Raw genomic sequence first — 20783 nt, forward strand, 5'->3', positions numbered from 1 at the left:
ATTCTGACAGTTGACAAAAACCGCGCAATGTGGTCATTATTTCATTAGTCATTACTCAATAAATAATCATTATTAATAACTTTCCATGTAAGCTCTATGTAGACAATTCATCATTGGTTAATTAAATCTTACTTCCCTTCACACCGCTTGAATTTGATCATTGTGACGGTACACTTGCCTTGTTAATTGTTTAGTCAAATTAGCTCTTTCCGTGAGTTAGAAATTGAACATGCCAGCTAGCAGCATTAATTTGTACCATATGCAAGACGCCAAGAATAATTTCAACACAATGCAACTAGCTCCAGTTTGCGCTGACGCTGATGTATTAATGGGCCAATGCCAGAATTATCACGTATCAACTAATTGTTATTACGGTTTTCATGGTCAGAAAAGCGTTGAAAATATGCAAGATAATTATGATTGCGAAATGACTGAAGTGGATTCTAAAACTTCGAATGCCACAACAGCGTCACGGCAAAACAACTCAAGAAAAAGAAGTGCAGAGGATTCCGAATATCCGCAAACAAAACGCCTGCGTGAAGGTAAGATTTTGAAGAATTTTTCTATTGAAACTTTATTGAATTTATTGTAAAATAAGTCTGATTCAATAAAGTATCAATAAAATGTAAGAATTTTATATTTTTCTAATGGTATTTTGTTATGATTTACATATACCATTGGATAAGCTTGCAATACAATGCAGCAGGGATATTGATTACTTGAATGTGCTATAATCACAATAAAATAATTCTCTTATATGTGTTGATATTTGTTGCAGTTTCAAATTATAATCTCATTTTAATTATGTTAACTTTACTAATATTTATAGATAAAAGACCTGTTGCATTGCTGTGTTTAATATTAAGTTCAATAAAAATAAAGTTAGAGTACTTATCTTGATAATTATTTTTATTAAGTACCTAACTGTTTTAGTTAAACTTTGGATTATTTTAATAGATCGGTTAAATATGTAAAGATAAAATTTTTTAAGTGATATATTGAATCATTAAAAAAGAAGTGTAAATGTTTTGCTTGGAAAATTTTATCTGTTAACAAACATCTTGGTTGTTAACCTTTAAAACGTTTGTATATTTAATGTGTATATTAGGTCACATTTTATTAACAAATGAGCCGTCAGTCATAACTGTAATATATAGCTTTAGTTTTACAAATTAAAACTTGCTAAGTATTATTGCAAGGAAATTAAATTAATGATAGATCAAAGTCTCCAAAGAACATAAACACGATTATAATCAAAAAATAATATATTTTATTACTCATATAAATTAAGAATAGTCTAATTGAGGGTAAGCACAAAATTATTTAAAACTATGAAGGCAACAAAGTTGTATATGTCATAGTAATTAAAAATAAAATATAAATACTCTAATATTATGCAAGATTTTCGAATACACATTAGATAAAACTATATTTTTCGATTTAAACAGCATATATGTATTGCATTAATATTAAATTTACGTTGAAAATACTTTGCACTATTTGTTAAATACAAATCTTAAAATATAGTTCATTTACTTGAATATATATTTATATTCCATTTGCTCTTTAATTTAAGTTGTGGTGGCCTGGAGGTTAAAAGGCCCGCCTCTCACACGTGAGGGCGCGGGTTCGAAACCTGGCAAGTACCAATGTGATCTTTTCATATGTACTTTCTAAGAGTATTTAGATACCACTGACGGATGGTTAAGGAAAACATCGTGAAGAAACCTGGTCTTATAATTTCGAATTATAAGATTGAAATCGCCAATCCGTCTTGAGCAAGCGTGGTGATTAATGCACTAACCTTCTCCATGTGAGAAGAGGCCTTTGCTCAGCAGTGGGCTCCTATAGGCTGATGATGATTGCTCTTTAATTTATTGAATTTGATTATAGTATTTTAATGAAGAACACTTTAAGGCATCCGTCTGTTTGTATTACACATATTATTCAAATTAAATTAATTGCGATATATTTTGTAATGATAAAAACTGGGACAGGATACCAAAGACTTGTTCCTTTTCTGCTGTAACTTTCAAATTATTATCAGTTCAGGATCGAATCATAGTTTTCGAAATCTATTAATGAAACCAAAATGTATTATATAACAGTTAATTATTAAATAGTTTTTAAAAACCCACAGAATAATTGTATTTTAATAAAACTTGTAATAAACAATTGAATCTTAGATTGCTGAAAATACTGTTTATATTATACTATCTTATTATCTCTCTGAAGGTTTTCTTTTATAAAAATTTTTTTGTGTGTCATTATTACTATGAATTGTTTTCAGCATACTCAGATTTGATTGAACTTCAAATAATTTGAAACCGCAACAAAACCGGATAACGAGGCTTCCTGCTGTGAAATTTGTGGGCACAGTGTGATAAAGTCCGACTTTATTTCAGAGGGTATGGTGCCTTCAACAACAACTTACAACCCATGTTTACTGCGTCCCACTCACAACAACCCAGATATAACTCGTTGTCTCATGGTCCATATGATATAATACATATAATGAGCGAGTAAATCTAATTAAGAAATGTAATTTTATCTACAGAAGTACAAACAAAGAAATGTAGAAAACCTGAGACAATCGAGATAGAGAAATCAGAGAAAAGTTCGGAAGACTTGATGGAAAATCTTTATTGGAATTTGCACGGTGGAAGTTACTTTCATCTGTTACAGTGTTTGTGAATCATGAGATGATCGGAATATAGAGACTCTAATGAACTTTGATGTGAAAATGTTTATGAAGATTTATTAACAATTATCTAGATATATAAGGAATTTTCAAAATAAAAATAAAAATAAAATAGGAAACGGGTGGGATTTTTATTTCAAAAGAAAGACAAATATTTGCTCTATATATTTTATTTATTTTCAATAAATATTACAGAAAGGAAACTATGTAAATATTGACAGTCAATGAAAAGTATTAAAGAATTTTACAATATTAGATACATTGAGTTGGAAAAGACCATGACGACTTACTCCTTGACCCTACTCTGAAAAAGGAAAAGGAAATTAATTACTATTTATTTTGTTTTTCTGTTACAGATGCAGTTGAGAAGATTTAATATATATTTTTTTCCAGGCTCGCTCAAACAACGTGTCAAACATAGTTTGATGTTTGAGTGTTTGCTTCTATTTAGACATCATATTAAACTTCACCTTTCTGCTTTTCAGATGTTTCTTCCATATGCAGCCTTGTTGGCACACGGTCAAGCCCGAACCACTCAGCTTCGGCCTTTAATATAAACATATCAACAATTTATGTACAGTACTTGATATGCGGCAGGCTTAGAACATTTTGTGTACAATTATATGCAAAATCCATATAAGCATTTTCCTCTAGTCGAATATTATTTTCTTGTGATTTATTTGTACCTGATTTTTTATATACAATTAAAATTATCTTAATTTATAATGCAGTTTCCTTCATACTTGCAATCCATGAGCATTTTTAAGCTGTTAATCGCTGTTGTTCATTAATAAAAGTTATTGTAAAGACAAAAGTTGAATGCTATTGTTATATGTTTGAAACATCCGGGATCACAAGATCAAATAAAATAAGTGTTAATTGAAAAATAAGCATTGAAGTATTTTATTTATTGTTTGGATATTACACTTATAAAAATTAATACACAATGAGACCGTAAGTAACAGGTTAGTATGTTAGTTAACATTACATTCTAGGAGTGTACGGCTGAAGAGCGAAAAGCTGGCAGAGGTTAGTTTTTGCGGTTAGTACAGTTTATCAAGGGAAGGCATCTACAGTAGAGTACATGTTGCATTACCTCTGTGGGCGTCACCTCGTCCGTGTCAACGACATCCGGCAGAGCGTCATTTCCGGCCAGTTCGTTATGTGTTTGTCCGTCTTCTATGTCGGTGCGGCAAGTCTGATCGGCTTCGGCCAAGTCGCCATTGTGCATATCCGAGCAGTTGATGAGATCGACCTTCCCTTCTTGACTCGAGCGGGGACTGTCGTTAATGTCCACGTGTACGTGACCGGGCCACATGTACGGACACGTGTTAATCTGATGTAGCTGAGTCTCGCTCGAACTGAACAAGTTCAATGACCCGGCTACGTCCTGCAGTATCGCAGATTCGGAGATTTCGTTCGCGTGTCGGGACGCTTCGTCTCCTTCGTTGTTCACTGACGTGAACAGAGTCATGTTTTCTATTATATCACTAGACACGTCGCAGACTCTCAGACCTTCGTATTTCGAGAGCATGTCTAGGAGCTTCTTGCTCCGCCTTCCGTCAGGCGGCTGGTTTATTATGAGTGAAGAGAGAGATTCGAGCAAATCTGTTGTAAATACTTCTTCGCTCTTCAGTAAGAGGAATCGTACGATTTTATTATCGATCTGTACGCTGCTGGAACATGCGTTTTGACTGTTACAATCCTGGCAGGTGGTTTCTGCGGAGGTGGTGGTCACTTCGGTGGGCAATTCTTCCGGTTCGTCATTCTGATTGTCCATCAAGGGTCCGTACTGTGCCAGGACGCCTCGTATCGACTGTAGCACACGCTGCCTGAGAGGGTCCGAGCTGATCAGCTGCAGCTCCCGGAACAATTGTATCAGGAAATCCGGATGTGACTCGTTCACACCAATCAAAGTCGTCACTTCGGAGTATATATTTTCTCTGAGCAGATCGAACAGCTTGGAAGTCGCCTTGTCCTGTACCTCACGGCTGCCGGACGCCAAATTCGGGTTCGCTGTATCGACGGACGAGCTCGCTATATCTATATTGCTTGTCGGTGAGAACACGAGGGCGTATTTTTTATTCGCAGCGTTTTTGGCGGGAAGTTTAGCTGACGACTTCCGTTTGTTGGCTGGCGCGTTCAGATTGTTCGAGTGGGATTGAATAAGTTCCGGTATCGGGTTAGCGTAGTTGATGTTTCTCTGGGGAGGAGGTTCGGGACGGTTAACGTTCAGGTTGGAGTCTTCCTCCGGGTTCTGGTTCACGTTGAGGACGTCGGGGGCGGAGGAGAAGGATAGAGAGCGTTCGTAGCCTCGAGCGGGGCCATGGGCGGGGCCGTGGGTGGGCGGAGCAACCTGCTGGGTGGGCGGAGCGTCTGTATTCCGCTTTGGAGTTAAAGACGGAGAAGTGGACGACGACGTGTGGTGTAAACTGTTATGCGAACGCTCGACCAACGCGTGACCCACATGACCTTCGTTGCTCTTGTTCGTGGACAGTAAGTTCTGGCGGGAATAGCTGGAACGAACATTATGAATTACGTTCTGACATTCGACTTAATTAGCCTTATAGGTGCATATTTATTAGTAGGTATAAATGGAAAACAATATTATGTATCTAAGGGTGTATGCGTTTAAAATTAACAATAAATCTATCACAAGCCACAAGGTCAGTTCACACAACTCTTACCTATAATACATAAGGAGTGCGGACACAAATAGATAATATACAAATAACTATATAATATTTAAACTAGCAGAATATGACGGGTACATGTTCTAATATCTGAAATAAGATACAATATATGTTAAGAAGACAGATCATGTGACGTAATACTATGATACAGGAAGTAGAGTCACCTTCTAAAGTTATCCCAGTAGTTGTTCGCTCTGTTCCCGGGCGGTACTTGGTTATTGAGGGTGTGTGACGCCGTCTCAGCTCGCCAACGCTCCTCCAACTGTCATCCGAAATTAATTATAATAAATTATTATTTAGACTTATGTAGAAACAATTTTGTTTCAACCTTTTAGATAGTCCTAGGAAAATATAATGGACTTAGACGTGACTTCCAACGAAAATATTTTTTTAAGCTAATGATAATCTATGCGATTATGTTTTTAACATTAATGTTAAGCTAACGTTAAAATTTAATTTAAATAAAATGATACGGAACATGTTATAAGTCAACATTTTAAATAATATAAACGGTATACATTATATACCAATTAAAATCTACATATGTCATAAACGCAGAAGTGTTTACGGTGGATCTATGACCTATATATATATGGTATGGTTTCACTATTCAATGATAATATAGTATACTAACATGGGTGATCTGCTCCCTGAGCGCGTGTATGTCCCTCGCCTGCGCCGCCAGCTGCTGCCAGCTCCATGCGCCCCACGCACTGCACGCGCACCCGCACGCGCACATCATACCTACACACACGCATACACATGAAACACGTATAAGACAACGTTCCATTTTCAAAATTAAAAAAAAAAGAACATTATATTAAATTGTATGCAACCTTTTCGGTGCATAATTACAACTAATCAGACGCTACTCCTAACGTTTTGGTAAAAATTTCTTAAGCTACAGTAATATGCTTAAAGTATTTCGTGGTAGTTTTTCGTTCTTACCAAACGGCATCATCATGTTGAAGGGCATGGCGGGCGGGAAACCCACGGGCGTACCCAGGAGGCGCTCCATGGTCTGAGAGTGGCTGTTCTGAGTGAACTGATTTGTACGGACGTCCTATAAACAAGTATATTTACATGACGAGCAAAAAAATATATATTTTAATTTGGGACCTGTACAGCAAAAATAATTTTTTGTACTAATAATTTATAGGAACTCGCAGCGATAGCCTTAATTAAATTATTAAGGTCACTATCATTAACGAATTATCAGAAGACGGTCAAATATGAACTCTATTCTCTATAGACTAGAACATATTTTCTGTTCTGTTCAATTTTACCAGAGTATCATGAAAAAGTGATTGGTGTAATACCTGATTTGTTTTATTTGTGTTCCAACAAGTCGGAGGTAGGTGAGGGAACGGCATGTTGGCTGTGTTGTCAACTGAAATTGTTGATGATATTTATTAAATTGAAATAATAATAATAATAACTGTATTATAAATACTACATATTGGCGCAATTCTTATGATTTGAATAAGTAATAATTGAGGGTAGTTGAAATAATCAGGTGTCACCCGCATAACCACCTGCGGAGCCACCTGGGCAAGTGTAGTCACAACAATGAGTGTCAGTTGGTATAAATACAGGAAAGAGTACAGATAACAAATAGTCTCACTCGAGCCGTTGCAGAGTACGGACCCCTTCGAAGTATGAGTTTCGCCAAACCGTCTACGAGGTTATTTAAGAGTCTGATATCCTGACGACATTCAAGGAATAAAGTCAGCGGCGACGTCAGTTATGCTGACGTCACTCTTTTCACCTACAAAGTGCTCCGACATATTGTAAAGGTGTATTTCTTACTGTTCTGCGTGATCGCCGGCGTCATGTTGTTGGTGGGCTCCGAGCGCGGTTCGTGACGCGGGTTCATGTTCGCGTTATTTTGATGGGAAACCTGGAAATAATCACTAGCTTTATCTTTGTAGCAATCCAATAGATTGGAAATTTAATCAACTCGAATACAAAGCGTTTCAACTACAACTTTCAGTAGAGCGGAGTTCGGAGAGAAAATACGTAAAGAGAAAGAATGAAAAGGGTTCAAGGGCTTTTCGTATAAAATGTAATGAATCATGCTTCAGTCGCTCACTCGTGACAACATCAGTTCAATTACAGTATGCGCTCGCAATACTTTGTATTAAATTCCTCATTTATGTAACTACTTAAAATTTCTGTAAGTTTTTATGACAGTCTAGATATAATTTAAGTTAAGTATAATAAAAATATAAATAAAAAAAATTAATGATTTTGACGCATAGTAAATTAACATAGTAAATTAAGGATATTGTAACTTGTTTCTCGGTTCCAAGCGGTTAAATGAAGTTAAATCCATCTAATACGAACTTTATGCTCAAACTGCTCAGAGAAATCATTTAAAGGCTTACTTTTTTTAATTTTATTAATTAAATAAGGTTTTATAACGTTTTAAATATTAAGAAATGACTAACATTATTCTCATCCGATGGTCGCTCCTGTGTCCTTCGACGTGAACGATTTCTCTGATTGATCTTGTTTCTAGACGCTCTGAAAAAAAGTATACGGATGACATTATATAATGACTGCGTTGTGAATGTAGTGCTTTATATAAAGGTAGTTTTTGCCCGCGACTTCGTTCGAGTGGATTTCGGCATTTTTCTTAGTGGGAAATATCAGAAGTATTTCGTTATAAAACAATTGATATTACTATCACCGACAGCGACATCTATACTCTGTGTTCCGTGACTTCGTTCCAAATACAACAGTGATGCCGAGGCTGTGTTCCCACGACTAATTCACACAGAACTCCGGGATAAATTATAGTCTATGTGTTATTCTGATGTTTAAGCTATATTACTGTAAATATTCATCAAAATCTGTCCAGCAGTTGTTGCGTGAAAGAGCAACAAACATCCAGACACAATCAAAAACTTTCACATTTTTATTTATATAAATAATATGTAACTAACGTGTCGCTGTCGCTGGCGTAAGCGCTCGCGAGCTGTGACGCGGCCGCCTGCAGCGAGCGAGAGCACGCGCTGTCTCCCTGAGGACAATATGTACCTATTAATTATATAACGGAGTACACTTCCTACGGTTCAAATTTAAATCCTTTTATAAACTAGGATACATTTAAAAATGTAAATAACAAGGTAATAAGAGACTTAAAGTAATAATTGGTGGCTTACTAAGTACTTTACTGTAATTTAAACTATCCAGGTGGTATGCAGAAGTATGACTACACATCGCAACTGTAGTATACATTCCAGCTGTGCTCGACTACTGCAGTAGTTACTTCTAGTATGCATCCTCAGTAATATCAAGAGTGTTTGACTTATAACCATATACAAATGATTAATATTACTTAACTGACCCTGTAATTTTCGTTCTCCCTAGAATTCTGCGAGTCGACCTGTACATGTTCGGACTGAGATTGCTCCTCCTGTTCGCTGTAAATAATAAACATCAAAGAATATTACAAAGACATCGATTAGTTTGTCTGAATCTGTTGGATCTCAACAATACTAATATGTGACTGAATATGAAAATGTGTTGAAAAAATTATTCCTAATATAATATGTTTATCTGCCAGTGACCGAGTAAATCTGGGATCCCATGAATGTCCTTATTTATATTAGCAATACATATATATGTATATGTAGTCATTAAAATTAATAACTATTTTATATATAACATACCTATTGTAAGATCCGTTCAACACGGATCCAGGTCCAGAGTCAGTTTTGAGAATGATTTGAGCCTCCGAGTTGCCGCTGGAAACCTTAAATTAAACAATGTTTTTATTTTATCACATAAATGTATTAAAAAAAATTTATGATATTTTTACACTTGCTTCGTTATAAAAGCTTAAATACTGTTATTATTATTAAATACTACAAGCAGCCAAACTTTAGCGCCTACAATTTAAGAGAATATAAACAAGGTGGGCTCTAAATAGTAGGTCATGTCTAAGAAAATGTTTAAATAATTTAAAAGATGGGAGTCATAATGCAAAACGTAACATCAACTATTGAAAAATGTAATACATGTCCTTAAGTACAGTCGCCGGCACGTAACGTGGCAAGCTGTTGGCGTAGTGGGGGTGAGTGCGCGCATGTACACTTAGTGTAACAAAAGCGGGCACTTTCGATGTTTATCAATAACAAACTCGTAGCAATAACAACAAGAATAGGTCTAATTTAAGTGCTCGCGAGTGTACTCGAGCACGATCAGCCAATCACAGCACGGGATTGTGCCGTCTCGTTCCTCGTCCCGTTACATACTTATGACATAATTACCTTCTTGTTAAGTAGCGCTTCTAATTCCCTCTGTTTGTCAGCCAGCAACGCTCTGAGCTGCATCTGCCGTCGTTCAGCTGGGCCCAAACCACTACCGCTCCCACCACCGACACCATTCACCGTACCACGTACCACCTCCTCGTTAACCTTCTTTTGTTTGCGTTCTGTAACCATCAATTAATATCGAATAGGTTGTTGGTTATATAACGGCTGTAATGTTTGTTTGTATGTGAATATTTTTAATCATTATGATAGTTAAAGTGAGAAACTAATATATACCAGTCTTAGATCTCAATAGTATATACTGAATTAAGTAACATAACATGTAAGTGTACATCTACTTTGTAGTAAGTGACTTATTCTTCATAGTAAGCGGTGCTGCATAAAGACCTTTATTAGTAACAATGTCCTTAATCCTCGCTCTTTCTCCCATTATCTTCTCAGTTTCCATTCGAAGCTCTTGAGCAAGTTCTTGTAGAGAGTTGATGTTAGCTTCGTGGCCTTTAAAAACAAAATAATGAAATGTCTTTCCTATATCCATATTATTAAAATTTCATACTTAAATATTACAATATGTAAGACAAAATGTCGATTATATATTAAAAGTAAGAAAATTTTAAGTATAAATCTAAGAGTTTTAAGGCACCAATAAGTTTTAATACAAGTTCAATATTTAAGGCTCAAAAAACATATCTCTATCTTGTTCAAGGAACAAAGGAACAAGAAACTTTTCAGACATACTAACGACAGGACAATTTTAAAATCACTTACTTTGTTGTTGTAACTGCTGTGATTGCATGTGTTGCATATGCTGTTGTTGTACAAACTGTTGTTGGTGTTGCAGCTGTTGTTGTTGTTGCCGCTGTTGTTGATGGAGCTGTTGCTGTTGATGCTGTTGCTGATGTTGTTGGTGCTCGTTAGTGAACTTGTGCCTAGCGATAGCGTTTCTAACGCGACAAACGCTTCCTTCGTTTGCGTCGTTAGACCAATCGCCCATACTGCCGCCGCCTTCAGATTTACTGTAATTATTTTAATAGAGTTACATTAAAATATAAAAAATGTTCAATCACCTATTTTTTAATATACCTATTTGTTTGTTAGCTGTTTAAAGAAATGAAAAAGAAAACTTTCTCAGTACAATTAACCATACAAAATAAAAAATATATATCTTGTGTACATTTATATAGATGTTTTACTGGTTAACTTTTTGTAATCATTCGTGCTAACTATATTTATATATAAGATAATATAATCGTAGTAATATTTTACAAACTTGTCGTGTATGTTGGAATGGTTCGGCGCATGGAAGGTCTCCTCGTTGACTCCGGAGAGGTGATCAGCTTCAAACGTCTCCACTGACCTCATCAGATCTATGAAAACACAGTAATAATATTATCAATTATTGGTTATCACCAATAGTTATTATTTAATATGTACTGTGTGTAAGTTGTTTGTTACCTTTAGTCTTTTGTAAGGCAGTCTTTATAGCTTTTATTTCCATGAGTTTGAATGGGTCGTCATTTTTCACGTTCACTCCTGATTTGTTACCTGGAATTAATTTTTGAATGTTATAAATCAGAACATTTCGTATATCGTGAGTAGATTTTTTTATAAATTTCTATAACATCGATAGCATATTCACAGTAAGTGCTGATTTTGTATCAAAAATACTGATTATACTAGTTTGAGAAGTTAATAATGAAATTATTGTGATATATATAAATGTTACATTTATGGGACGGTTCGTCTTCAGCGCTGTCTTCGCCTGAACTTGAGTACGCGTTGTGAGAGCTGCCGAGACGTGTCACCATTTGAAGTTTTTGAAACTCGGAAACCTTAAAAGGAAGCATAATAAAAAAAAACAGACATAAAAGGGAATTTATATTTATAATACCACTCATTATATTCTAGTATGAAGGAGTATAGAATACATATCTAAAATATATGTATACCTTAAATGATGATACATGTGGAGCCAACGAATCGAGATAAATTTTGTAAACTTTGTGAGTATTAATGAAATGTAAAGGAATTTTTTCTATATCTATACTTTTTTGGGCGTATATTATTTGACGTATAAACGTGATAGAATTATTATTGTTAATAAAAGCGTAGAGGATGCCATTGTAGGCCTAATATAGTAATCTATCCTACAGGATATATAAAAATTAATGTTTTATTACCAGATTTTCCATGTGAACCTTCTTAGCTCGGAGGCCCCGTAGCTGTTCCCTCAGCCGTCCTCCGGCTGCCTCGTCTTCCGAACACAGAGCTTCCTATATTTATATATTATTACATTAATTCATATTCTTAGTTTCCCTTATCTAAGGTAATAAATCAAATTGATTTGACCGTTTGTAATTTCCAATGGCATATGAGTGAGTTTAGAGTATATAAGAGTCAAATATGCAGATTTAAAAAAAATGTATTTGTCTATCGTTTTCGCAGATACATATTATTAAAAGTGTAGTCTTTTTAACCGACATCAAAGAAGAGGTCGTTCTCAAGTCGACTAAATGTTTGTTAAACTGTTACTACTTTAAATAAAAACCAATTTTTAAACCATTTTTGGTATTGATAGGCCATTGTCTCGAGTTACTCCCATAGCCGCCAAATCAGAATATAATTTAAAAAGCTCATTATTAGGTTGCAGCGTATCTCAATGGGATTTAATATACGAACAAAGACGCAGGCAACGGCTAGTGATACAATAAGACTTAGTTTTAACCATACTGTATTCTTCCCCTCTAATATAATCACCTCACTGCCAGTGTTGCCATCCCTTAGGAGGAAACCATCGTGAATGGCGTGCGCCCGGTCGTTGTCTATCATGTGTGACGTCATCTGTGACGTCATGTCCGCCTGCGGCAGAGTCGTGGCCACCCCGATTGGGTTCGTGGCGTACATACGGTTTTGTGGGTGATAATTTGCATTTATTGTCATGTTCTGGAAGAAATATTAGTTGTGTACAATCATTTGTTATTATTATAATGACGTGTCATTTGCTTTATAAAATTTATGATTTTTTTAAACTTGCTCTAAGCAATTAAGTATATATATAACTATTCTTGTTGCCTAGTATATTATATTTAGAATTACCTGCATTCCAGCGAAGTTGTCGTGTGATGTCGATGGATGATGTATCTCCTGGGTTTGGCGCTCCTTATTCAGTTCTTCTAACTGTTGCTTGGCTTCAGCCTGATAGAAAAAATGTCGTGATTATATGGAAACAGTGGTATCAATAAATGTCTCGACGGGTCTTATACCTGATATTTAAGCAATCTCTTCTGCTGTTGTTTGAGAGCCGTCAATCTTATCTGTGACAATTCCATTTTGTTTTTTATTTCACTCTGCCAGAGTTCATTGTCGCTGTACGCGGATCCGTTGCTTTGTACCGAAACCGGTCTCACTACGACATCCTGCTGTAAATATATTACAATAGAGTATATTATCGTGAAACCCAAAATATTGTATGAGGGAAAAGGGACGAACGAGCAAAATTATGTTAATGGATTATTCGTAAAACTTTTCACTATGTTTAGGTTGTGGTTAATATTTCAGACCATCTCATGCGGTAACACACTGACATCCACAGAAACCTGCTCGTTGTTGTTATAATCTCTCTTATTTTTCATGTCTTCTATGACGGCGATCTTTTCCACGCACGCCATTATATTCTTCCTCAGTATGTCGTTGAGTTCTTGATCGTCTTTCTTGATGTCACTCCCGGATGTCGCTGTTTCAGTTTCTTTGCCGAGTTTTCCGCCGGCTAGAGCGACCTCCTCATCATCTTGCGTCATGAGGTCTTCTTGCACGTGAGGTTTTTCTATAACGTTCGCAATGGACCTGTTCAGATGTTCATTTTCTATGTTTGATACTTTTTTGAGGTTGTTCGTTTGGTTTTCGTTGTTTTTTACGTTATTTTTATCTGTTTGTATATCTTGATCAACGTCATTTTCAACTTCGGTATTATCGTCAGCGGTGTCCGTTCGCTCCGAAGTAGTGTTCTCGTTTTGAGTCACAGCTTCGCCTGGGTCGTTGTTAACCAATAGAGCCTCGAGTTTTGTTTCGCTCTCTTTCAACTGCATCACCATTTTCACTAGCTCATCGTATTCTTCTTTTGTGTGCTCAATAAAAGCCTAAATTAGAGTATCATTTGTAATAAATAAACAAATTTATGAAGGAAACTACCAAACACATCAGGAAACTTATTAGATTCCAGAACTCCTAACATTATATTTTATTGTATATAACAAAAAATCCTTGTATGTTTGATTTTCATGAACCGTGTTGGTATCTTCGATTTAAAAATTTTAAAGTACAATGTACTCCAGTCCTACTATTTCATATGGTACAGTAATCTATATACTATATATATTACCTCATCCTCAGAGTTCCGCATGGTGTCCACGAGTGATGACGTCACTCGTATGTACTCTCGTATCTGTCCCAGTCTTCTCTCGACCGCCGCTGCGTCAGGACACGCCGCCACTATAGCCTCGCCCAACGCACGGGCTGACTCCCTGTGAGACTGAAATAGAAATAACTATATTATAACAAAACATTAATTACTAATTCTCCTAAAACTTGATATATTCTTAGATCTAAGAAATTCGCAAGTATTCATTTAAATGAAACTAATATATTTCGGATTACTACGCGAATTTTATTATTTTAAAAAACTACGGGTTATCACGGTTCTTCCAAAGTAACCGAAACGTAGAAACCGGAGTATGTAGTTTTTTAGAATAATAAATACGCGTAGTAATCCGAAAAATATTAATTTCACAGTTTTTTTTTTTTGATATGATACTTTAAACGGAAAGATAACAGAATTTTATACAAAGCAGATACATTCAGAAGAATACTTGGCTAAATAGACGAGTAGTAGACCGTCTCGGAAAATATGGGAGAGAATATTATAAAACAGTTTTAAATACGATTACTTGATTATTTCAATATTCTCTTTTTACGCCAATACAAATGTTCATTAAAAGGCTATTGCACTTCCGCTATTAAGATGTATTCTCTATTTGCTAACCTTAGGGTTGTGGGAGAAAAGATAGGGCTGTGCAAACAAAGAAATAATTGCGATGTCATATATTAAAATAAATTATTTAAAATATAAAGATTCTTTCTAAAAAAAATTATAGCAAAATTATAAAATTTCTTCTACATTTATTATTAAATAAGACACATTATAAACAAAATAAATAATATTGTACTATTATAGTGACGAATATGTCCAGCAGTGAGAGAGAGTAAGAGTAAGACAGAGAGAGAGAGAGAGAGACGAAATAAATAATGTGCTTGTATGTGTGATCTTTGTATAAATATAAATATTTGGTTATAACTTCTTCTTAATGGAAATAACATACGTGATTCTCGTTGACGTTATTGAAATTGCCTTGTCCCTGGTCGTACATATTGTTCATCAGGTTGACAGACTTCGTCCCGGACCTGCTGTGAGCTACGGCTGGTGTGTTGTTATTGGCGTTACCATCGAACGTGTTACGCGAATTCAAATTCCTTGTCAGATTGTTCCTGTTCTGATTTGGTGTCTGTAATGAAACAGTTCGTTAAGATAATAAATATTTTAGATTATATTCATATATTGTAATTCAATTTTCCATACATTTATCTGCTGGTTCATATTCCCTGTGACCGCATTCGGAGTTGTCGGATTAACTATCATAACAGCCGCAGCCGCGTGGTTTGAGTGTGGTATTAAACCTGATGTAATGAAAAGTATATATATATTATTAAAAAAAACTTTATTATTATATAACAAGTAAATATTGTGCTTTTCATATCGATGTAACTTAAAGTAGCCAACTGCCTGGCCATATTGATATCAATTTTACCAACACATATCCCTCAGCTATATGATATGAGATTTTTCCAGGTCAAGCCTGCACTTCAATTCAATAAAAGTTGAATTGAGAATTTAAGACTTCCTTAATACGACTTTTGCGAAACCAGACATACTTATAATATATATGAGAATATTAATTATTATTAAGTTGTAATTGCATTGTTAATTATATGAGAAGGCTCCACTTATTTTTACCATTCTGCATTTGATGAGCGTATGGATGCAATGTATGTGAGCTCGTGGAAGCTGCATCATCATGCTGATCCGATAGACCCTCCCTGTTCTGCACTGTCAGCGGCAGAGCACGCGGTTGAGGGCGAACTGGCACAAAACGACCAAAACCTCCTTCGTATGAAGCTGAATTGTCTATAATTTAAAAAAAAGTCCTTACCTTGAATGTGTCTTATATTTATAAATTTTTCTAGATTGGAATACATTTTTGATTTTAAGAATTTTTACATTATTTGGTTTTGTTTAAAACAGTTTAAATTGTTTCTTTGATACCTGACATGCAATGAAATACTTGACCAATGCATTATCTTTATATAACTTTTGCAACTTATATAAAGAATTTTATTAACTGATAGTTACTTTGTTATAAAAACCATACAGAGATTTCGTGATAAAATACTAGAGGTTTATTAAATTAAAAAAATATTTGTATCTGGACTTCTTACTTAAGACTAGTTTTATTATGATTAGTTATATCCACATTCTTTACAAAAAGTATGAGGTTATATATTTAAATAAATATTATTTTAAAAAAATATTTCATATAAATTTCAGGAAACAGGAATGCTATTTAAAAATTAATGAAAGGTTACATTTACTATAAAATGTGGAATATTTTCAGTCACACTTACCTATATCAGTCAATTCCTGATCTGAGGTATTGTTTGTTTGTTTCCGAGACTGATTACAATTTAACCGTGTGTTATATTCAGATACTGGAACCCAATCCAATGATGTCTAAAAAAATTACTATATTGAATGCACGCAATTCACACAGGAAAGAGGAAATTGTATTGTAATATTAGAACTGAAGCAATGTTACCTTTTTGAATTTGAATTTAGAAAAACAAGCTCCCATATATAACAAGCACTAAGTCTAATTAAATTTAAATCAAATAGAGACCAATATTTTAATATAAATAGCACAGAAAAATTCCAAATTTATAAATGTGTGTATAACATTACTGAGAAATTGGAGTTAGGCCAATACATATGGCGAAACAGAGTTTCTATTAATAAACAGGTGCAAGTGATCTGAAAAAACTTCATAGTATTCACAATTTAGCATGGGCGAAAATAACACAGGACCCTACGTCTGCTGTTAGATGGTTGTCGCATTTTAAGATCGCAAAGTATTCTTAAAATATAATTACCGTCACCATATTAGTGGCCATGTCGCGTCGTGTTGGTGTTACAGCCTCCTGCGGCACATTGCAATTGTTTCGCACTTTCGTTTTGGGTATAGTACCCGTGTGTCCTGGATGCCTCTCTTTATTACCAGGTGCCATTACTAAACTTTAAATAGTAATTCAAAAATGTTTTATAAGCTTTTCTGATACAGCCATAATATTATTTACATTTTTAATAGAAACATATTTGTGAGATCTAGTAAATTATGTTGTTTGAATTAATTAAATATATTGTATTAACAGTGCTTTCAGAATAAATAAAATTGTAACAATTTCTTCTCGCTTTAGAAAAAACCCAGTATCGATGAAAGAAATTAGAGTCGACTGTAGAGTCGACGCAAGCGATTCTGACAGCCGACAGTTGACATTAATTTATCATGATGCGTTCATTTTTTTTCTTTCATTATTATTTACCTTGTATTCTTGATATTCCATTTAAACAAACAACACCAAAACCTTCCTACTTTACCAATTCACCTTGAAAACTCTTTTAAACATTTGTAGTTGTAATTTTTGAAATGTTTACCACTTCCTTAAAAATTAATATAAATAAAAAATATTTATATCTTTATTTATCAAATAACATAATGGATATGTTTTATTTGATTAATGCTGTAAAATATATATTTATTAATATATTGAAACAATAAAAGCCGAACGCAACATCCGGTTTAGTACCGGAATGTCAATTTTTAAACTTCACATTTAATTTAGTCCACGCGTTTACACCGTTCTTTACATTTGTGCTGTAAGTTGTTTAGTAAATATAAATAACAAATGTGTTAACAATGTTATAGTATGAATAATTTTGTATAAGAACAAAGACATTATCCTTCAGCTCTACTGTTGGTAATTATATGTATTACACCTACATACATAATTCTAGATATTGCTTTACGTATTCTCATAATATGTATTATTATGTTTAGCCTAAAAAGAATTTTACAATTTTTTTTTCGTTCCTTTGAATGTTAGATTCAATATTTAATGGATAAATGTTACATATTATGTATAATTACAAACTCTTTAATAAATGAAATTACGAGTTTTTTAAAAAGACAAACTTTACTAAAAAGACTTTAAGCAAATATTCCACATTAACTTGGCCTTTTTAATTTATTGTTACATAACATTGACAGAATTTATAAAGAGATAAACGTACATAGTGTGCAATTTTTGTAAATTCCATTCGTCAAACTCCTTCATGTTTTCTTCACACAGTTCTAACAGATTATAATTCGTCCAACAAATATAAAACCTTGATATTAGCAAATATTAGACCATTTCGGTACGAATGAGATATTTTTTTTTTAAATAAAAATGTCAATAATTATATTACACTCTAAATTATATCAAAATATCAATATTTTTGTAGTATTAAAACTAAACAATTCAGTTGTTTCTTATATTTGATTATGGTAGTTTTAGGTTAAATATAGTTTTTTTTTTCTTTCCATATTTTAGACTTTATATCAATAAAATTGTCTGTTAATTACTTTTGGGGCACCAAATGAGAGTGGCTGTAGTAATAATTATAGCAATGCGTGTAGGTACTTTGTAAACCAATACAACTTTCTCCTTTCGTGGTTTAATTTTACATTCCATTATATATTTACAACAAACCGCAATAACATATCGAGTATTGAATTAAAATGCATAATATTTCGTTCTGTAAACTAGAAATTACGGATAAAACATAATTTTTATTAAGTCATGCTACAGAGATTACAAGGTGTTTTGCATCTGTTATTGACGAAATATTGATAACTGGGGTGGTTTGGTTCTAATAGAGGGTAAATAGGCGACGGCAACTTGGGTGCGCCATATGACCTAAATACACTGGCACTGGCACTTTCGTTTGCTATTATTAATAAAAAAAAGTTACCCAGAAATCTTTGCCCTGCCTTCGTTGTTACGTAGATTGATGACCATTTTCTTAATTATTTTTAAATAAGCATCAAACGACTTGATTCTAGACAAATTAATTTTTTTTTTGTTAATCGTCCGAGGAATAACAAAGACGGTATTTGCTTTAAAATTTACAGTAATTTAAAAGTCAAAGGACAATATCCTTAGTCCAAGTTGGTATAGTCACGCTAAATACGGAGCGTTAACCGTTTTTCATCCGTAAATCTTCGCACATTAAGGTATTAAAGTATTAACGTGGGTTATTGAATGAGAAACGTTTCGTATGTAGTGTGACGATATAAACGTGGACTAAGAATACAAGTAACATTTTATTAGTTTTAAATAAGGAATTAAAATATACTTAAAATTAAAGACACCCAATATCGTTATTTCATAGAGCATAATTGAAATATATGTAGTTTTAAATATTGCACTAAAGGAGTTCTTAATACGACTGTACATTTTGGACGAAAATTATTCGATTATGACACTATTTATACATAATAATAATGTAGAATGTTAACTCATAGTAAGTAAGAGGTCAACGACCGCTACATAAAAAATATCCGAAGCATAACATTTTTTTCCATCTCCGCAAGTTTATATGTACAATATATCTGAATGAAAATGTTATGTGAAATAATTCGTTGAAATCCTTCAAGCGGTAGTGTTTGTACAGATTATGATGAGATAATTTTTATTTCAATTTACGGTAGGATGTCGTTGGACATTCAGTTGCTTGACGATCTGTTTATTTCATATTTGAACATACAGCATGATGTCATCGATGACGTCACGTCATGGCCACGTTCAGCCAGTAAACCGGTCCCATTGCCGGCGACCTCCAATTATGTTAATGTTATTCCTCATCCTTTCTTCTCCACGTTCATAGTTTGTTTGCCGCCCGCGCAGTCTACTAGAAAATTGGCCATTACCACAAGTATGTTTGGTTAACCGACTATACAAAAACGAAGTACTATAAATTATGTAATTTATGTTAATAACAACTCATTGACAAATTAAATCATGAATCATTTAGTGATTAATTCATTGATTAATACTTAGTTATTTCTGTTGTTAGTCATTCGTTGGGCACAATCCCATCAATGGCTTCAATTGTCAATTCAGTCATGAATTAGTTTTTTATAAGATGCCCTCAGGATCCATTTGAAAAACGAGGAAAACAGGGCGGAATTGGAAATTTCTCTTTCATACCTGATATAAATTGATCTATAATTACGTAACTATAATTAAAAATTTGTCAAAGCATATACGATCTCGGCTTTATTGATTTGGTACAAATTTTCAGCGTGATAACGCCATTTTGAATTTTTAAATACAGTTTCTATGTCTATACTATAGTATTTATGAAAACGTTAACACTTTCGTTATTGATTGTCGATTCAAACTTGTACTAAGGGTGTTGTTTACCAAAATGAATGTGAAATAAAAACACGTAAGCATTAGTATAAAAGTATATTTTTGAAGGGATTACTCTATTATGAAAAAAAAAATATTTGCGATTTGCGAGTACAATATTTTACTCTCGGTGAACAATGACTTTTTTCTAAGTTAACTATAGGTTAAAAATATTCACTGTCAATTGAGTCACGAATATGATAAAGTATAAACAAAGATTAGTAAGGGTATGTTTTTTAACTGTATAGGATATAATATATGAAAAAGTTTTAATTGTAACTTATATTTTGTTTAAATATTTTGCTTTAAATAAATTATGCTGATTATCGAACTGAAGTTCAAGCAAACAACAGATGAAGTCAGTAAATGTTGGTACGCTATATGTCAAATTTATGTATCGTACATATAAACCTAAATATGTATTAAAAATTTACTGTAAAATTATATCATTATCAGCCATTAACGCTATGTTATATAGCAAAAATTGCT

General features: G+C 33.8%; 3 protein-coding genes across 14 annotated transcripts in view; 2 read left to right on the forward strand and 1 right to left on the reverse strand.

The window, feature by feature from the left end:
- Positions 1–3427, forward strand: LOC116766536 (uncharacterized). Of its 2 annotated transcripts, none has more exons than XM_032656423.2 (2): positions 1–542; positions 2558–3427. In XM_032656423.2, exons 1-2 carry the CDS (start codon positions 230–232, stop codon positions 2692–2694), a joined length of 450 nt encoding a protein of 149 aa, XP_032512314.1. In that variant the 5' UTR covers positions 1–229; the 3' UTR covers positions 2695–3427. The 2 variants fall into 2 exon arrangements, with proteins under 2 accessions (XP_032512314.1, XP_032512315.1); XM_032656424.2 differs by having other exon boundaries at positions 5–542; positions 2406–2701.
- LOC116766372 (putative uncharacterized protein DDB_G0289263) lies at positions 2856–17250 on the reverse strand. 9 transcript variants are annotated; one of them, XM_061523026.1, is made up of 29 exons: positions 16932–17249; positions 16410–16515; positions 15742–15912; positions 15307–15404; positions 15050–15232; positions 14053–14202; positions 13259–13810; positions 12938–13093; positions 12771–12869; positions 12432–12617; positions 11855–11947; positions 11401–11506; positions 11130–11219; positions 10945–11041; positions 10443–10690; positions 10062–10172; positions 9672–9835; positions 9072–9154; positions 8747–8822; positions 8343–8419; positions 7845–7920; positions 7204–7294; positions 6714–6784; positions 6343–6457; positions 6029–6138; positions 5559–5656; positions 3798–5217; positions 3172–3247; positions 2856–3005 (listed from the first exon to the last, which is right to left on the reverse strand). In XM_061523026.1, the coding sequence occupies exons 1-29, from the start codon at positions 17064–17066 to the stop codon at positions 3001–3003; spliced, it is 5043 nt and encodes a 1680-aa protein (XP_061379010.1). In that variant the 5' UTR covers positions 17067–17249; the 3' UTR covers positions 2856–3000. The 9 variants fall into 9 exon arrangements, with proteins under 9 accessions (XP_061379010.1, XP_061379009.1, XP_061379008.1 ...); XM_061523025.1 differs by having other exon boundaries at positions 2856–3247; positions 12938–13090; positions 16932–17250; XM_061523024.1 differs by having other exon boundaries at positions 2856–3247; positions 16932–17250.
- Positions 16927–20783, forward strand: part of LOC116766477 (uncharacterized) — a 22483-nt gene continuing 18626 nt past the window's right edge. Inside the window, exon 1 of one of the 3 annotated variants that reach the window (XM_061523037.1) lies at positions 16927–17059. The gene's annotated coding sequence lies outside the window, so the exon portion shown is untranslated. Of the gene's footprint in view, positions 17060–17661; positions 17817–20783 lie in introns of those variants that run through there. The other 2 variants (XM_061523036.1, XM_061523035.1) reach the window with 2 other exon arrangements.

This window comes from Danaus plexippus, chromosome 15 (genome assembly GCF_018135715.1).
Source record: "Danaus plexippus chromosome 15, MEX_DaPlex, whole genome shotgun sequence".
Lineage (NCBI taxonomy): Eukaryota > Metazoa > Arthropoda > Insecta > Lepidoptera > Nymphalidae > Danaus > Danaus plexippus.

Excerpts from the sequence above, each read along its gene's own strand:
- LOC116766536 (XM_032656423.2), top strand. The coding sequence starts at position 230 with ATGCCAGCTAGCAGCATTAATTTGTACCATATGCAAGACGCCAAGAAT. Across the intron at positions 543-2,557 it reads AACAAAACGCCTGCGTGAAG|AAGTACAAACAAAGAAATGT; the intron begins GTAAGATTTTGA and ends TTTTATCTACAG.
- LOC116766372 (XM_061523024.1), bottom strand. The coding sequence starts at position 17,066 with ATGGCACCTGGTAATAAAGAGAGGCATCCAGGACACACGGGTACTATA. Across the intron at positions 13,811-14,052 it reads TGCGGAACTCTGAGGATGAG|GCTTTTATTGAGCACACAAA; the intron begins GTAATATATATA and ends ACTCTAATTTAG. Across the intron at positions 11,507-11,854 it reads AGGTTCACATGGAAAATCTG|GTTTCCGAGTTTCAAAAACT; the intron begins GTAATAAAACAT and ends CTTCCTTTTAAG.